We start from the raw sequence: 15,653 nt of genomic DNA on the forward strand, positions 1-15,653 counted from the left end.
CGGTCAAGTGGCATTGTGCCCATTTTTCAGATGGGGAAACTGAGGTAGATAGAAACGAAAGGGTTTGTCCACCTAGGGAAATAGACCAGACCTGCTCCCCATGTGGACAGTCTGGTTCTGGAATAAGAGTAAACTCACATCCTGCCTGAATCTGGATTCGTTTCCCTTTGTGGACAAGCCCTGAGTTGCTTGCCCGAAGAAGGTCACAGAGTCAGCGGCAGGGCACTGAACCTAGCTCTCCCATTGGGTCGTCCTTCCTCCCCTTCCCATGTTGTTCCCCCTCCGCCCGAGCGAAAGTCATTCAGGCCAGGGGGGTTGGTTATTGCAAGGGCAGGACCCCGCTTCTCGCGCCTCCCCTCCCCCCAAGCTTTGCCCCCCTTGGCTACGGAGCTGAGCCTACCCACAGCACTCCCCAGCGGCCCCTCTCCCTGCGGCCCCACGACGTGTTTGCAGGAGCTGCTTCTGCATGAGGCTTTGCTGCTGCCGTTGGCTCTTCCAGGCCTTTCCTTGTGGGCTGGAGCCAGACGGAAGGGCTGTGATGACAGCCCAGGACAACATGCGCGTTTCACCTGCCCTGCACAAAGGAGAAGGTGCCAGGTGGCCAGGGGGAGCCACACGGGGCTAACCCTGCACTGGCACCGCCCACTCGCCTGCCAGCAGCCTGGTCCTCGCCAGGAGGGTACTGCTGCCTGCCTGGCCACCCATGGGTCCTGCCCAGGACGGGGTGTCTCCCCGAAGGAGGGGCCGTGGGTAGGTCTGCTAGGGCCATGTGGCCACAAGGGGGATTTTCATCGGTTTGCAGAGCTCATGGTGGGGCCGCATGAGGCCGGTGTCCCCTCGCCAGGTCTTGCTGGCAGCCTGCCCTGCGCTCCCCCCCCCCCCCCCGCAATGGTCTGCTGCGTGGGAGAGGCCACAGCCACGTATCGAGTGATGCGTGGGCAGGGCCGGGGGCAGCGGCTGCAGTCTCCAGCCCAGAGCCACAGCTGACCAGCGAGGGACGGTTCCCAGCCTCTCTTGCAGCCTGGGCTGGGGGGGGGGGCTTTTCTCTCCCTTCCTCCCCCCACCCCTTGGAGAGAGGCTGCTGAGGGAGCACTATGGTTCATTGTCCTGACCTTTGCCACCAAGGGACAAAGCCGCCCGTCATGGCTCCCACTGGGCTCCTTCTCCTTCCTCGGCAGGGGCAGCTGAGGCCCGAGGTGGGGTCTGGCAGGCGCAGAATGAATGTGTGTGAGTGTGTGTGAGAGAGAGCGAGAGAAGAGCCGAGCCCGCTCTGCGATGCTGGAGCCAGGATGGAGAGAGGGCTCCTAGCTCACACCTGGGGCGCGATCAAACACCCCATGGCCGGCTGGGCCGGGGCGTGTCTGTGGTAGCCGCCCGAGGGCTCTGGGCTTCAAAGGGCTTTAGACCCCCTCAGAGCGAGGAGCAAGCAGCGTCCCCTAGGGGACCATTGTGGAATAAATTGCTCATGGGGGAAGCTTCTTCCTGACCCCGGTCAGTCAATGTCTGGGCAGGCCCTGAAGCATGAGGGTTCCCATCCTTTAGGCATGTGCGTTCTCTCCAGCAGATCTGGAGGGGCAGGAAGAAGCCGGCAGGAAGTAGAGTGGCCAGGTGGCCAGTTTAGAACCGGACAGTCCAGCCTTTGAGTGTTCTGTTCGGGAAACACACTGAGACAATAGAACTGAGACAATAGGTCTGTCTGGGATCTTCTAAATCCGATGGAATGTCGATTGTGATGGAATGTCAAGTGCGTCCAGGATTTTTGTTGACACCGTCTGGCAACCCTCGCAGGAAGGCAGCACCTCCCTAGTGGTGAGCGAGTCTGTGCGTTGGGTGCAAGCTCTGGGGGACGAGTACGTGCCTGTGTAACAGGGAGGCCTGGGCCATTAGGCGCGACCTCAGTACAACCCTCATTCTAGTGGGAAGAGGCAAAGCCGCTGTCCCAGCGGTTCCTTAGTCTTAGCTGAGCTGGGTCTTTCCCAAGTGGGGCTTGTGTGCGTGACCGGTTTCAAGAGCCAGGGCGGAAGGGGGCCCTTTGACCATCCGGTCTGACCCCTGCATAGTGCAGGCTGGAGACCTGCCCCAGAAAAACATCACCTGGATTTAAAATTGCCCGGGATGGAGAACCCCACACGGGGTGGCAGGGTGGCCCAATGGTTAGGACGCTTGCCAGAGACCCGGGTTCAACACTTGGACGTGGGGTAAGCAAATGCCTTAGTCTCTTGGGGGCCCCATCCCTGTCTCGTGGGAACGGCGGCACGATCTCAGGAGGGCAGCTTTGGCCAGGCTGCTACCAGCCTCTCGCAGTGCACTCTGCTTGCTACTGAAGTCCCCGGGCAGCGAGCCGCGGGCGAGCCTCCAGCGCCTGGGCGGCCTGGCTTTCAGTCGCAGGGCTAACGGGCCGGCAGCTCCTGGGCTGGCCTGTGGGCTGATGAGTCTGCGCTGGGAGGGGTGGGGGGTTCTTAGAGCTCTCGATGCAGAGGAGCGCTCTCTTCCACTCCTCCCTCTTCCATGGGAGCGGCGGCCCTTGGGTGCTGGGAGCGTCTCCCGCCTGCCCGGACAGGCCCGCGCCAGCACCCGGGCATTGCAGCTCCAGCGCCGAACCCTCCTGGCCCCAGGCTGGAGCGTGAGAGCCAAACCGCCCCCACTGCCGTTTGGAGCAGGCTAGCGCGAGTCTTCTCTGCCCACGTGGGCTGGGAGCCCGCTCTTGGCGTGGCCTGCAGGGCAGTGGCCTGGGATTGTGTCCTTTCCCTTTGCTCCTTGCCTTGTCTCCTGTATGGCCTGCAATGCTACAGAGCCGGGCAGCTCCTTGGGCTCCAAGGCTGTTGTCTGCCCAGCGCCTGGCCCGGTCTGTGAGCGAGCGCTGCATTATCGCAGTGCCCCGGGGGGCTCTCCTCCCGTGCGCTTGCGGGGCCTGGCTGGAAATGTCCCTGGAGGGGATGGGGGGACCCACCTTTTGTCACCTCTGCCTTTCGGAGCACAGAGGGAGACCCTTCCCTTTCCCTCAGGCGCAGGGCCGGCGTGTGTGGGCAAAGCTGCTTTGGCCTGTGGCCCCAGAGCCCGGTGCAGGCGTGAACAGCCGTGGGTGCTGCTGTTCCAGACTCCTCCGAGAAACCTGACCACAGAACCCTGCAGCTAGCCTGCCGGAGCACCGGATGCTGTTACCTCTTGGGGGTTCGGCGGGGCCCCCGACGGCCCAGTGGGGTGGCTGGGTTTCCCTGCTCCCGTCCCTCTGTTTAACCCGTTTGCTCGTTCCTCTCTGGAAGCCAGTCTCCTGCCCACCCCAGAGCCTGTCTCGGTGAAGCACGGGGGCGTGGGTCAGCACAGGTGTGCCACGGCAGAGCACGTTGGCTGCCCCGTGCATGCCTGAAGTAAAAGGCTCCCCTAAGACCTGGGTCAGAGGGGCCAGGGAGCGAGCTGTTTCCGAGCTGTGCATTCTGGGAAACGGGGCTCAGGAACAGCAGAGGTGGCAGGAAGATGCCCCGCTGCCTGGCAAACCCTCTCCATCCATACCTGTTGGAGGGCTCCCCATAGCCCTGGGCCTGCAGCGGAGCCCATCGGTGCAATCCTGGATGACTACAGGCGTGTGTGTGTGTTGGGGGGGGGGTGAACAGTCCCTCTCTTCTGGAGGCAACCAGAGTGTTCCCTGTACTGGTCCCCAGGGAGGAGGGGAGGGATCGGGCGGCAGGGCAGGGAGTGCCCCGGAGAGACGGCTCCTGCCGGGCAAAGCTGCGTTGAGCTGGGTCCTCCCGGGGTCTCGGCCCTGCTGAGCGTGCCTGGAGCGCCGCGTTGGAGCCGATCCTGGTTGCGAGGGGTGGAGGGTGTGATTGCTGCTGGACCTAGGACAGAGCTGCGAACCGGCCCGGCCCGGCTGTTGCCAGCCGTGGAGAATCCAGCAGAGCCCTTGGGAGGCTGTTCCCAGGGTTACTGACCCTCTGTTTCGGTGTATCCCTTATTTCCAGCCCAACTTTGTCTAGCTTCAGGTTCCAGCAGCTGGATCTCGTTAGCCCTTCCTCCGTTAGCCGGAAGAGCCCATTAGTGTAGCCTGGGGCCCCATCTCCATTGAGCCTTATCTAGCCCCCATCTCTAGGGGATCTGCACCCCTTATAGCCATTCAGATTTACTCTGACCCACCAGAAGTGCTCTTACCCCACAGCACTGATTGGGAAACTGAGGCACAAGATAGCAGACCTGGGGTGCACCCCATACGCTGAGTTTCAGTTGAGTGCTCTAGCCATTAGGCCATTCTGTCTGGTCAGCTTGCTGCTGGGGGGTCTCCAGAAAGCCTCAGCGCATTGGCCATAGGCTGCAGTGCCTGGGGCATGCACTCCCCGCTCCGGACCGGCGTCCCGCAGGCGTGCTGAGGGCCGGGCTAACGTGCCGCTGGGAGGTGACTTAAGGGTGTCTCTTGCCCGGAGCCATAGGGGGAGCGCTGGCCGACCAGGCGCCACCGTCCAGCAGGAGCCTCAGTTGATTTTCTCCAGTCACCTCCGCTCCCTTCCAGCTGTCGTAATTAAATGCTTCACTTTGGCTTGAGTTCGCTCCCAGCCAACCAGAGAGCCTGCAAGCGCTCTCCCTTGGGTTCGTTTGTAGGCCTGACTCCTCCTCCTCCCACCCCTCCCCTCCAAGGACAAAGCCATCCCAGCATCCCTCCCCTGCCCCACTTGGGACTCCCAGATCTGCGGTGCTGGCTGCAGCAGAGGAGGAATGGGCAGATGGACAGAGCACTAGCTTGGAGGCATGGGCTCAAAAATCCCCTGCTCTCCCACTGATGCTCTAGATGTCCTTGGGCAATTCCCTTAGCTTCACATCAGCCTCGGTGCAATGGGCATCCGGGGCACATAGTGACAGGAGGGAGGTGAGGCTCAGCAGCTCTCCTGGGCTTGTTACAAAGGAGCCGCTCTGTCTTGGCACTTGCACTCGGCCACAGAGCTTGTGCTGCTTGGGAGTCGCTCTTGCTCCACCTTACTCATGCCAGAACAAAAGGCCTCATTCTCTTGGGGCTTGAGAGATGAGCATCATGTCTCCGTCAAGTCTCTTGCATCCTGCAGTGGATGATGGACCAGCCTGTGCAACAGGATGTCCCAGAGCCCAGAAGAGTTTGACAAAGCAGAGGTCAAAATGGGTCCTAGCCAATGTTCCCTCTAATCTTTCCCTCCATGTGCGGAATAAATGTGCACCTAGGCGTGTGCGACTGTGCACCACCAGTGGAAACACAAACCTAGCTGTGGGCTCTCTGCTAATCAACTGGGCCGCGCTGGAATCTCTCCTGAGCAACCACACAAGCTCCCAGCTTCCAGGGCACACTGCCCATAGCTATAATGTTGCGGCAGGGACCATGCACTTACAATAGTGCCAGCATATGGACCAAAGCGAGTTCTGTCCTAGTCAATATTTGTAATTGGCGACCTGGAGACTATGGACCAATAGGCTTGACCTAAGCACTTGTTCTGCCTTCAAACACGGTATCCAGGTGCCTCCTAAAATCAGGTGCAACTCCTCAGCCAGAGAGGATGTGTGGAGCTTAGCACACCAGAGCCAAGGGCTGGAACAGAACCCCCCTTTCCGCCCCGTAATGTGGCTGGTGTGGGGAGAGCCGATCAGAGGCACAGAGCGACTGGAGGGGACGGGCTAGGCAGCAGTCGCACCAGGCTGAGAGCTCGGGGATTGGAGCGGGTGATGGATTCAGTGTGAGTCGCCCACACGATGCTTCTGCAGAAATAGACGGAGTGACAGGAGCCGGAGCTGCCGTGATGTGAATGTAGGTTACACCTTAGGCAGCAGCTCCGACAGGCTACTCCCCGCTGCCGAGGTGGAGAAACGGAGGCTGGGGCGTGTGGTAGAGCCAGGCCTGGATTCCTCCTAGTTGCTTAGTTGCTTTGACTTCATTCAGCTTCCCGGTGCAACCCAGTGCTCCGTGTGTCACAGGTCCCCCTCTGGGCCGAGCCGTAGGGCACAGGAGTCTGGACTGCTTAGCTGGGGCTGTCAGCATTGGCGAGCGGGTAGCTCATGCTTGCGATCCGCACGCTGCCCGTCAGACTGACAGCTGTATTTGCTGCAGCACCAGACCTGGCCTCCTCTGAGGTCCGTTTCGTTCTCTGCTGGTGCCGATGGCACGGGGTAGAAACCCCCAAGGACTCTGGGCAGTAGTGGAATCCCTCTAGAAAGTGGAGCTGGTTGGTGAACGAGCAAAACTCTGAGCCAGCAGCTGCCTGCCCTCTGGCATCCCAGAGACCTTTCTATCCTCCCCAAATACAGGGCTTCCTGCTCCCCCATGTGGGGGTCCCCCCTCCCATCTTATGTCAGAATCCTCTGTCTTCCAAGGGAAGGTTTGACTGGGATGCAGATCTGACTTGGAGGGGCGGGTGTTCTTGCCTCTAGACAATTGTCCGTCAATTGGGGTGTTTGTGTGACAGCCTGTGTGTGTGTGTGTGTGTGTGTGTGTGTGTGTGTGTGTGTGTTGGTGTGTGTGTGTGTCTGGGGAGTGTGCCCTGGTCTGCTGTGTTGTGGTTTTATTGAATGTGATGTAATCTGTCGCTCTGAGCCCAGCGGGCCCCGTGCCTGCCTGCCAGGGTCTGCCCCTGCCGCGGGCAAGGCCGTGCTGTCCAGCCTGGGGCGATCCCTTGACCTCGGGACCACAGCCAGATAGCAGCTGCTGCGAGCGCCCAGCATGAGTAGACCCCAGAGCAGCCGGTTACTAAGCCCCCCTGTGGGCACGTGTCCTCACTGGCCAGGCAGCAGGGCGAAGGCTGGAACGCCACCGGGGGCACAGCGCGGTGGGTGTCTTGGGGAGATGTTACAAACTGCCGGTAGGTGATAAATAATTCTGTCCCCCCCCACGCCCCCCTGGGGGGCACTTCTCATGCGAGCGGAGGGTTTGCCCCAGGGTCCGTGGCTGGCTTCCTCTTGCTGCATGCGGTCTGGTGGCGCCTCTGCCCCAGAAGCAGCTGCATTCCGGCACTGCTGTGCACTTCCCACACGCAGGGATGGGGTAGGGGGGAAAAAGTGGTGGAGGTTTAATTTCGTGCCAGATTTTCAAAGCGGCTCCGTTCCCAGCAGCTCAGTGGGTGGGTGGAGGCCGTCGGGAGCCGGGATCTCTTGAAAAGCTGCGGCCAGGTTGTGTCTGGCAGGGCTGTTCTAGTATACATTGGCCAAGCTCTGTGGGCTGCGCTGCTGGATAGAGGTGAAATAGTCCCAGAGCAATAATGTCACCATGGAAGGGGAAACTGAGGCACAGAGGGGGTGGCGAGCGGCGGAGGCGCTCTAGAGTTTCAGTAGAGGAGCTGGGTTTGCGGGGGGTTGCCCTGAGCATCAGGGGAATTGAGTCCGGGGGTCTGAGTTCAGCCTGAACACAGCTTCCAGTCAGACGGCTCCCCGTGACCCCGGGATGGTGGGACATGAAGCCCCAAGAAAGGGATGCCCCTTCCTACAACCCTGGTTTTCCTCCCCATCCATTCCGTGGGGCAATTGGGTTATTGATTAGCCTCCGGAGTGCTGGGGGCCGTTGTGAGCCTCGTGGGGCGTGAACCCTGCGGCCAAGCTGGGGCCCGCCCGGCGTGGCTCCGTGGCCCTGCTGTCTCGTGAGGAGGCTCCTCGAATCGCTCCCTGCTGTCGTCGGGCTGCGGACTCGCTCTCAGGCCCCTTCAATGCTTTGGACGCCAGCCCAATTGGTTCCCTCTGTGCAAACGTTGGCTCGTGGGGCCGCGCGGAACAAGCCGGCCATTGTGCGTGCCGGGGCCACTGGAGAAACTGCCCCGGGCTTTTTATAAGCAACTGTGTGTGCGTGTCAAAGCATTTCACCCCTCGGGTTGTCCCCTGCTCCCCCTCCTCCTCCCCGGCGGATGCTGGGTTGCCATGGCAACCGCGCGGCGGCTTTCACATCCTGCCAGCCTAGAAAGAAAAGAGCGAGGCTCCGAGTCGGGGAGCCCCCCGGTTGCTTTATGAACTGCTCTCTGTCTCTCGCCCGGCCTAGCCGGCTCCGGATGCAGGATGGGGGCTGCCTGGCACAGCCGCGGCAGCCCCCGGTGCTGTCAGTCACCGGCCCGCGAAAGGGCAGGATCTCCCGCCCGGCCTGTGTCTGTCTCTCCCGGTGTGTCGGCCGGCCCGTCGCCGTGGGCCCGGCCCCGGCTCTCCGCCAGCTGGGCCGTGTTTGTGAATGGACGGGCCCTGCAGGGAGAATCCGCGGCTCCATCTGGCCACGGCAGTCAGCCCTTAGGGCGTGGAGCAGACCTCTCTGCTGCCCTCCCCACAGCTCAGCCAGCAGGGTGTGCTTGGCGGGGCGGGGGATTCTTTCCTGCCCCCAGCCCCTCTTGCACCCGGCTGGGGCATACGTCACCCCCCTCTCCGGGGGGGCCAGGAAGGGTCCAGCCCGCGTATCTTGCAGGGCTGTGTGCTAGCGGCAAACGCCAGGGGGTGCGTAGTGTCCCCTTCCCCTTCCTGCACCCTCATCTGTGCGAGCCCCGACACCGGTGATCCCGTGGTGAGCAGGTCTGTGTGTGGGCCCCTCCGCCTGTCCGGCTGGACTCCCAGTGCCCCCTGGAGGCTGCTGGCGTTGGAACTGTGGGGCCATTGGCGGGAGGGGGGCTGAGCAAGGGCTGGTGCGCACCCCCCACTGCCCAGCAGGGCTCTGCGCACACTCAAGCCCCCTCTGCAATAAGAGGGTGTGTCAGCCATTGTCCTCCTGAGACGGAGGCTGGAAGCAGCTCGTGTGGCTGGAACAAGCCGCATCTTGTGCCTCGGCGTGGCAGGTGCGACTCTGCCGGTGCAGTGGGCTGTTCGCTGCCATGGCCACTGGCAGATCTACTTCCTGGTGCAAATGGGGCGCTGGTTCGATCTTTTCCAGGGAGGCTGCTTCGTGTGACGGCGCGTTGGGGTTTTCCCGTCTCCTGCACCCCCGTAATGGCACGAACAGACTCCACCAGCCAGTAGAATAGAGGGAGTTTATTGCTCCTCCAGGATACAGCACAGCACAGATGTAATCTGGTTCCAGGGCAGGCCTAGGATGCCTCAGCCCCCCTTGAGATGGGGGGTGACTGGGCCCCTAAATTCCAGCCCCTTTCCCTAGGCTGTCTCCTCCATGCTCCCAGACAGAAGCCTAACTCACTCTTCCAGCCCTGCCCCCAGCCAGGGCTCCACTCCCCTCCTTCCCATTGGTCTGCTCCCTGGGAGATAACTGGTCGGACAGGTTTGGAGCCCCCTTTGCATAATGACTCATCCCCCGCCCTGCTGGGCCGTGCTGCAGCCAGCAGCCAGTGGAGGTCACTCACAACCCACTGCCCAGCATCCAACCAGCAAGGTACCCCCCACTACATCACAAGGCTGCCTCTTGTCGGGCACGAGGAACCATTTCCCTGCCTGTTAGCTGCTGTTCAGTGACCGGTGGGGAACTCCCGAACCCCCAATGGGCTTAGGCGTCTGGGCAAGCAAGCGCGGTGCTTGATGTGCTTCGGAGCAGCCCCTGAAGGTGGGGGAGGCTGGCTCAGGTGGGCTCGGGGTCAGGTGAGGAGTGACATTCTCGCCCCGGCTTGCTGTCTGGGCTGCCTGGATTCCGATGGGACCTCGCCAACCTCCGTAGCGCCTGCTGCTCCTCAGCACAGCTTTAAGAACCGAGAGAGCCGTCCAGAGGCCTCACACCACTCGGACCTCACAGGCCACATTCCTCCCTAGGAAGGCTTACATGCCTATGGACCTGGTGTGCGTTGTCAGCACGGCAGGAACTGGTCTCCTGGGTCTCAGTGTGGTTAGCCCTATTGTGCAAGTGGGGAAACTGAGGCAAGGCCACATGGCGGGTCAGCGGCAGGTCTGGGATTACAACCCTCCGTGTAGATTTGCAGGGGTTTGGTCTTGTCTCTGGCTTTATTTTAACCATCTGTGACCACAGACCTGCAATGCCTTATCATCCCCACCTGAGCACTACAGTAACTCACTAGAACCGCGCCATCTGCCCGGCCTCATTCCTGCTGTGTCTTAGACACGTGACCAGGCACCTTCGTTGGTTAGACAGGGCAATCGTGTGGCTATTTCAGTCTCTAACGCGCTGTTGAGAAGTCTCCAGGGTGCAGTTGACGAGGCGTGGAGCGAGCTTTACAGAGCTGTGCGAGGCCACTCTGTCAGTGCACAAGTCCGTGTGATCGGCTAATCCCCCTGGAGATTTCTTCCGTCTCGAATCCCAGCCGGTCCAGCCTTGTCCATCTGCCTGCTCCCCTGCTAGCAGCCAGGCTTTGCCATGGTCCAGGGTCCCATATCCAGCGGGGCAGCACTGAGGGAAGTACAAGAAATGCATGAAAGGGAAATGAAGGATTCACCCGCCTGTATAAAGTTTCTTCCTGACCCTGGTCACCTAGGAGCTGGTTCGTGCCCTGAAGCATGAGGATTTATCACTTTTTTAAAATAAAACATTTCTCAGCTTCTCAACCTCTTTGCAAATACCCAGTTCTCCTTTGAGTCCAGTGAAGCTTTTGGCATCAGGGCTGTGTCATAGCAGGGAGCGCCACAGGCTAACTCTGTGCTGGGTAATAAAGGATCGGACTCGTTGTCTTGTTGTCCATGGAGCCATGAACTCCATGGCTTGTTCTGCATTTCCTTGGTCCAGTTCTCTGAGTCCCCCCCGTCCTTCCAAGTCACGCTGAACACCCCCCCCCTTCATCTGACACCACCCTTCGAGTCCCGTTGTCAGGTCCTCTTGGTTTCAAAGGTCTCTGGGGTGGGGTGCTGTGTTGATGCATTCTCCTGGTGAAATTGTACGGTGCCTGTTACCTGCCTCTTCTTCACCCAGACCATCCGGATTTTGGCTTGTGCCTCTGGGTGCTTTTTGTGAAGCCCTGATGTCCAGTTTTTTAACCTGGGGACAGAGGCGGAGCAGGGGGCGGGACCTTGGGGGACAGAGGCGGAGCAGGGGGCGGGACAGAGGCGGAGCAGGGGGCGGGACCTTGGGGGAAAGAGGCGGAGCAGGGGGCGGGACCTTGGGGGACAGAGGCGGAGCAGGGGGCGGGACCTTGGGGGACAGAGGCGGAGCAGGGGGCGGGACAGAGGCAGAGCAGGGGGCGGGACCTTGGGGGACAGAGGCGGAGCAGGGGGCGGGACAGAGGCGGAGCAGGAGGCGGGACCTTGGGGTCTGGTTATTAGAAAGGTGGCAGGTACCTTCCAGCTCTATGAGAACTGTATATTTAAAAAAAAAAAATACAGCGGAGGACACTCCTCAAGCCCAGCACATGGCTCGTTTTGGGTTTGGGGGAATTTTTTTATTTTGTTTGTTCTTAAAGTAAATTGTGGGGGCTGTTGCTGTTTTCTCAGCCCTCGGCTTGCCGAGAGAAGCTTGCGAGCGCCATCCAGATTCCGGTTTTAAAGCTCGCCATTTTAAGCCTGGTGTATCTGGAGGACCTGTCTCGTGATTGTCAGGTGCCTGACTTCTGGCAACACGGCATTGTTTCCCGCCAGAAACTCGATCCTCAGTTCTGGGAGGGAAGCCTCCTGTTACGGTGCAGCAAAGCTATTTCCAATCGGCCTGCTCCCGAAACAGAAACCGATTCTTTCCCTGGCAAGAGCTGGCCCCCCGGCCCAGCCTGTGTTTGGCTCTCGAACGCTGCCTCTTGCGGGATGTTGCCTGGGCTTGGCCCATAGGCGCTTGGCGGCCCTGGAGCGGTGTAGTAGTATCAGGGTCTGGTGCCTTTCTTCTCCTGGGGTGGGCTGGGGCAGAGGGTACGTTCAGCATCCCGGCCCCTGGCTCCCCCAGCTGCGTAGCATGTTTGCTTCTTAGCGAGCTATTGTAAAAGATGCATTTTAGGTGGCTTTGAAGGTTGCTGGGTGGAGCGTCCCTGTGCAGGTACAGCACAAAGTTCTGCTCACCCCTCCACCAACCAGCACGCCCTCCCCGGTTTGGCTCGGACCCCAGCTAGGGTGAGAGTTGTGGTGCGGTGGCTTCTTGGGTTGGTGGCTTTGGTGACAGTGACCACTGGGCCCCAGCGATCTCGCTTACTGCCAAGCAGCCCTCACAAGGGAATTGCTCTCTAACTACTGACTGGGGGGGTCTGAACCAGCAACCTTGAGGTGCCAAGACCTTACATGGGTAGCACCAAGGTCCCTCCCCTGTGGGGTTATTCACAGGAGTCCTGGGGGCCAACCCTAGCCAAATTCCTGCTTCCTGCTGTTTCACCGGGGGGTGCGATTCCTGTGCTAACCGGTTACTTTTTGTGGGTAAGCAGCTGCTGCCGTGTTCCTACCCAGAGGTGGCTGCATTTCACCCATGGGCAGCCCCTTGCCGCCGGGACGCAGGGTGCTCAGGGAGAGGTCAGATTGTCGTGTCCTCAGCTGTTTGTCTTCTCCACCGGCAGGATCCGTCCCCAGCTGTCCAAGGAGAAGATTGAGGGATGTCACATCTGCACCTCGGTAACGCCCGGGGAGCCCCAGGTGTTGCTGGGAAAGGACAAGGCCTTCACCTACGACTTTGTCTTCGACCTGGACACGTGGCAGGAGCAGATCTACACCACGTGCGTCAGCAAGCTCATTGAGGGTTGCTTCGAAGGCTACAATGCCACCGTGCTGGCGTATGGCCAGGTACCCGCTTTCCCCGCTTGTGTCGGTGGCAGACCTGGGTCACCGCACCACCAGCTCCGGCAGGGCACTGAGCGCTGGGCCAGCACAGCTGGGCAGGTCCTGCAGGTCGGAGCTGAGGCTCATTGGTGGGGTGCAGGGCAGAGGCCAGAGCTGGCATGTTGGGGGGGCTGCCGGCTGGGTTCTTGGGGCATCAAGCTGTTGGGGAAGGGTGGCTGCTGGTTGGGATTAGCGGGCTGGGGCGGATGCGCCGGGGCTGTCTAAGCGCCTGTCCTGTGCCTTTCAGACCGGAGCTGGCAAGACGTACACCATGGGCACCGGCTTTGACATGAACCTCTCCGAGGAAGAGAACGGGATCATCCCCCGGGCCATCTCCCACCTCTTCAGCGGCATCGAGCAGCGCAAGCGGGCGGCGCAGGAGCGGGGCACGCCTGTGCCTGAGTTCAAAGTCAGCGCCCAGTTCCTGGAGGTGGGTGTGAGCGAGGGGGGTGAACTGAGCACGGGGAGTGGCCGTGCTCACGGCCGTGGGGCAGGGCCTGGAGAGCGGCCGTGCCCGCGTCTGTGGGGCAGAGCACAAGGAGCTGCCGTGCCCATGTCCGTAGGGCAGGGCCCGGAGAGGGTCTGCAAACCACAGCTGCTCATGCGCCGCTGCAGGGCCCTGCATCAGACAGCGCTGGCTGGTCACACTCTGGCTTCTCCGGGAGGCAGCAGACCTGGTTACCTCTGCCCTGCCCGCCTCCGTGGCTCCTGCCACCCCAGCTATTGCTCCAGGCTTCCTCGCTAGCTGGCCTCCCCTGCGAGGCAACAACATGCTGGCCCTGCCGCCTCTTCGCCTCTCCATTGCCCCATTCATCACGCCCTGCCATTAACCAAACCTTTCCTGTGGCGCCTTTGATCTGGAGCGCGCCCATCATGCCGTGCAGGCTGCGTGTACTTGCCGATCGCTCAGCGGTGCCCCCATGCAGCGAGATCTTTGCCCGGTGGGAGCTGCCGTCACAACTTGCCGCCTGTCCTGGTGACGGGGATGCTGCCCGCTCACAGAAAAGCACCAGGCGCGCCAGGACTCCGCAGTCCGGACGGGAACGGGTTCCGTGGCTCCTCGGGGCGAGGGCGGGAAGGCTGTCTGTAGACCGCCCCGCTGCGCTGACCCAGCCTCTGTGTGGTCGATGCCCCAGAAGCGTGCGAAAGCCCAGAGAGCGTGAAGGGGCTGGCTTTGCCTCTTGCGGTCGGCTCATGCTGACAGCCGCATACGCTGTGGTGTACGGATCCAGGCTGTGCCATGCTTGGGTCCAGGGACTAGCGCTGGGAAGGAGGTCTGTGTGAGACCACTGGCGGCTGCTGCTACGTTATTTTGCCAGTGTGATGGCGCGTTGGGGGTCCCCTGTCTCCTGCACCCCAAAATGGCACAAACAGACTCCACCAGCCAGTAGAATTGAGGGTGGTTTATTGCTCCTCCAGGATACCGCACAGCACAGATGTAATCTGGTTACAGGAACTGGGGCTAAGAGGCCTCAGTGCCCCCTTGAGATGGGGGGATCCCAGCCCCCTCCCCAGTTCCTTCTTCCCTGCTTTCCAGCCAGGAACTAACCCTCCTCTTCCAGCCCTGCCCCCCAGCCAGGGCCGCATCCACCTTCCTTTGTTCCTCTCCATGGGGGGTGACTGGTCAGACAGGTTGAGACCTTCTTTGCATAATGACTCATGGCCTGTCCTTCTGGGCCGTGGTACCCACTGCAGCCAGTGGGGGTTACCCCAGACCCATAGAAACCAGCCAGGTACCCCCACTACGTCACAGCCAGCTCCCCTTGGCGTGACTGCTCGGGGTTCTGCAACTTTCCCTTTTCTCAGAGTGCACAAAACCTCCGAGAGCTGACAACACGTCGCGCTTCAGCATCGAAACGCCTCCCCCGGTAGAAAACTGGAGAAGGAAGTGTCTGTTCTGAGGCTCCTTAGGAGGGGCTGAAGACCTGGCTGGGTCCTGAGTTCTAATGCTGCTGCTGGTGCCCCTTGCGTATCTCTTCAGAGACGTGCTTTCTTGGGCTTCGCGGCACCAGTGGCCCGTTTTACAAGGCACTAGTGACTTGCAAACACGGGTCAGAACCAGCAACAGATTGAACATCTCCAGTTGGCCAGGGCCGAACCGCTAGAGCGGAGTCCCACCCCACCCCCGGAAGTCTCTGGGCTTCATTTTCTCCAACTGGGCAAAGACTTCAGACCCATGTGACTTTACTCTGCTGCACCCGGGTGGGTGAATCGCCCTCCCCTTGCAGCTTAGGAAACCTTCCCGCTTCCGTGACCCCCTCCTGCCTCTTCCGGCCCGGAGCTGAAGAAGTTGGGAGCGTGACCGTGGCAGAACCAAGCAGGTGGCGGGGGGGATTCCCTGCTCATTGTCAACTTCCTTTGAAATCCCTTTGTCGGCGCAAGGCTGTTCCCCGCGGCTCGGTCCGTACGCCCGAGGACGGCGTGGCGGGGAGCCCCGGGCGCGAGCTGCCGAATCAGACACAAGGAAACCCTGGGGCAGCGGTGCCTCTTCGAGCCTGGGGAATCTCCGTCCCTGGAGAGATTTAAGAGCAGGTTAGACAGATGACTGACGGGGATGATTTAAATGGGGCTGGGTCCTGCCACGAGGGCAGGGATGACTTGATGCCTCTCGAGGACCCTTCCTGTGTTCTGTGATACTGCAGAATCAGTGACAGCAAAGGTCCCAGTGGAGGCAGACTCCGACTTCACTGTCGCATCATCTAGATCCCCTTGCTAGCTTGTGCTTTGCCTCAGGAGCGCTCAGGTTGCTTTACAGTAACAGGAGTCCCATTTTACAGAAGAGGAAACTGAGGCACAGAGCAGAGAAGTCACTCACCCAGCAGGCCACTTGCAGAGCTGAGAACAGCTCAAACCCAAGTCTCTGGAGTGCTAGGTTAGTACTCTGATCACTAGGCCACACTGCCTGCTCCTAGCATGCCCACGATTGCCCAGCCAGCAGGAGGCGGCCTCCTTTAGCTGACTGCTTTGCCAGAGCAGCACTGCGCCTGCGGGGGGCGGTTCAGCTGGTCCACAGCGCCTGTCACCTCTGCTGCACCCCTGCGCTCCCTGCAAACCCAGCGGGGCAGGGC

General features: G+C 60.9%; 1 protein-coding gene across 2 annotated transcripts in view; it reads left to right on the forward strand.

Annotated features, from left to right (window-relative positions):
- The window catches only part of KIF21B (kinesin family member 21B), a 62,846-nt gene that overhangs the window by 13,449 nt on the left and 33,744 nt on the right, over positions 1-15,653 (forward strand). For both annotated transcript variants that reach the window (XM_075910516.1, XM_075910517.1), the window contains exons 2-3: positions 12,327-12,549; positions 12,833-13,015. In XM_075910516.1, the coding sequence (XP_075766631.1) occupies positions 12,327-12,549; positions 12,833-13,015 (406 nt within the window). The remainder of the gene's footprint in view (positions 1-12,326; positions 12,550-12,832; positions 13,016-15,653) is intronic.

Source organism: Pelodiscus sinensis, chromosome 27, assembly GCF_049634645.1.
Source record: "Pelodiscus sinensis isolate JC-2024 chromosome 27, ASM4963464v1, whole genome shotgun sequence".
NCBI lineage: Eukaryota > Metazoa > Chordata > Testudines > Trionychidae > Pelodiscus > Pelodiscus sinensis.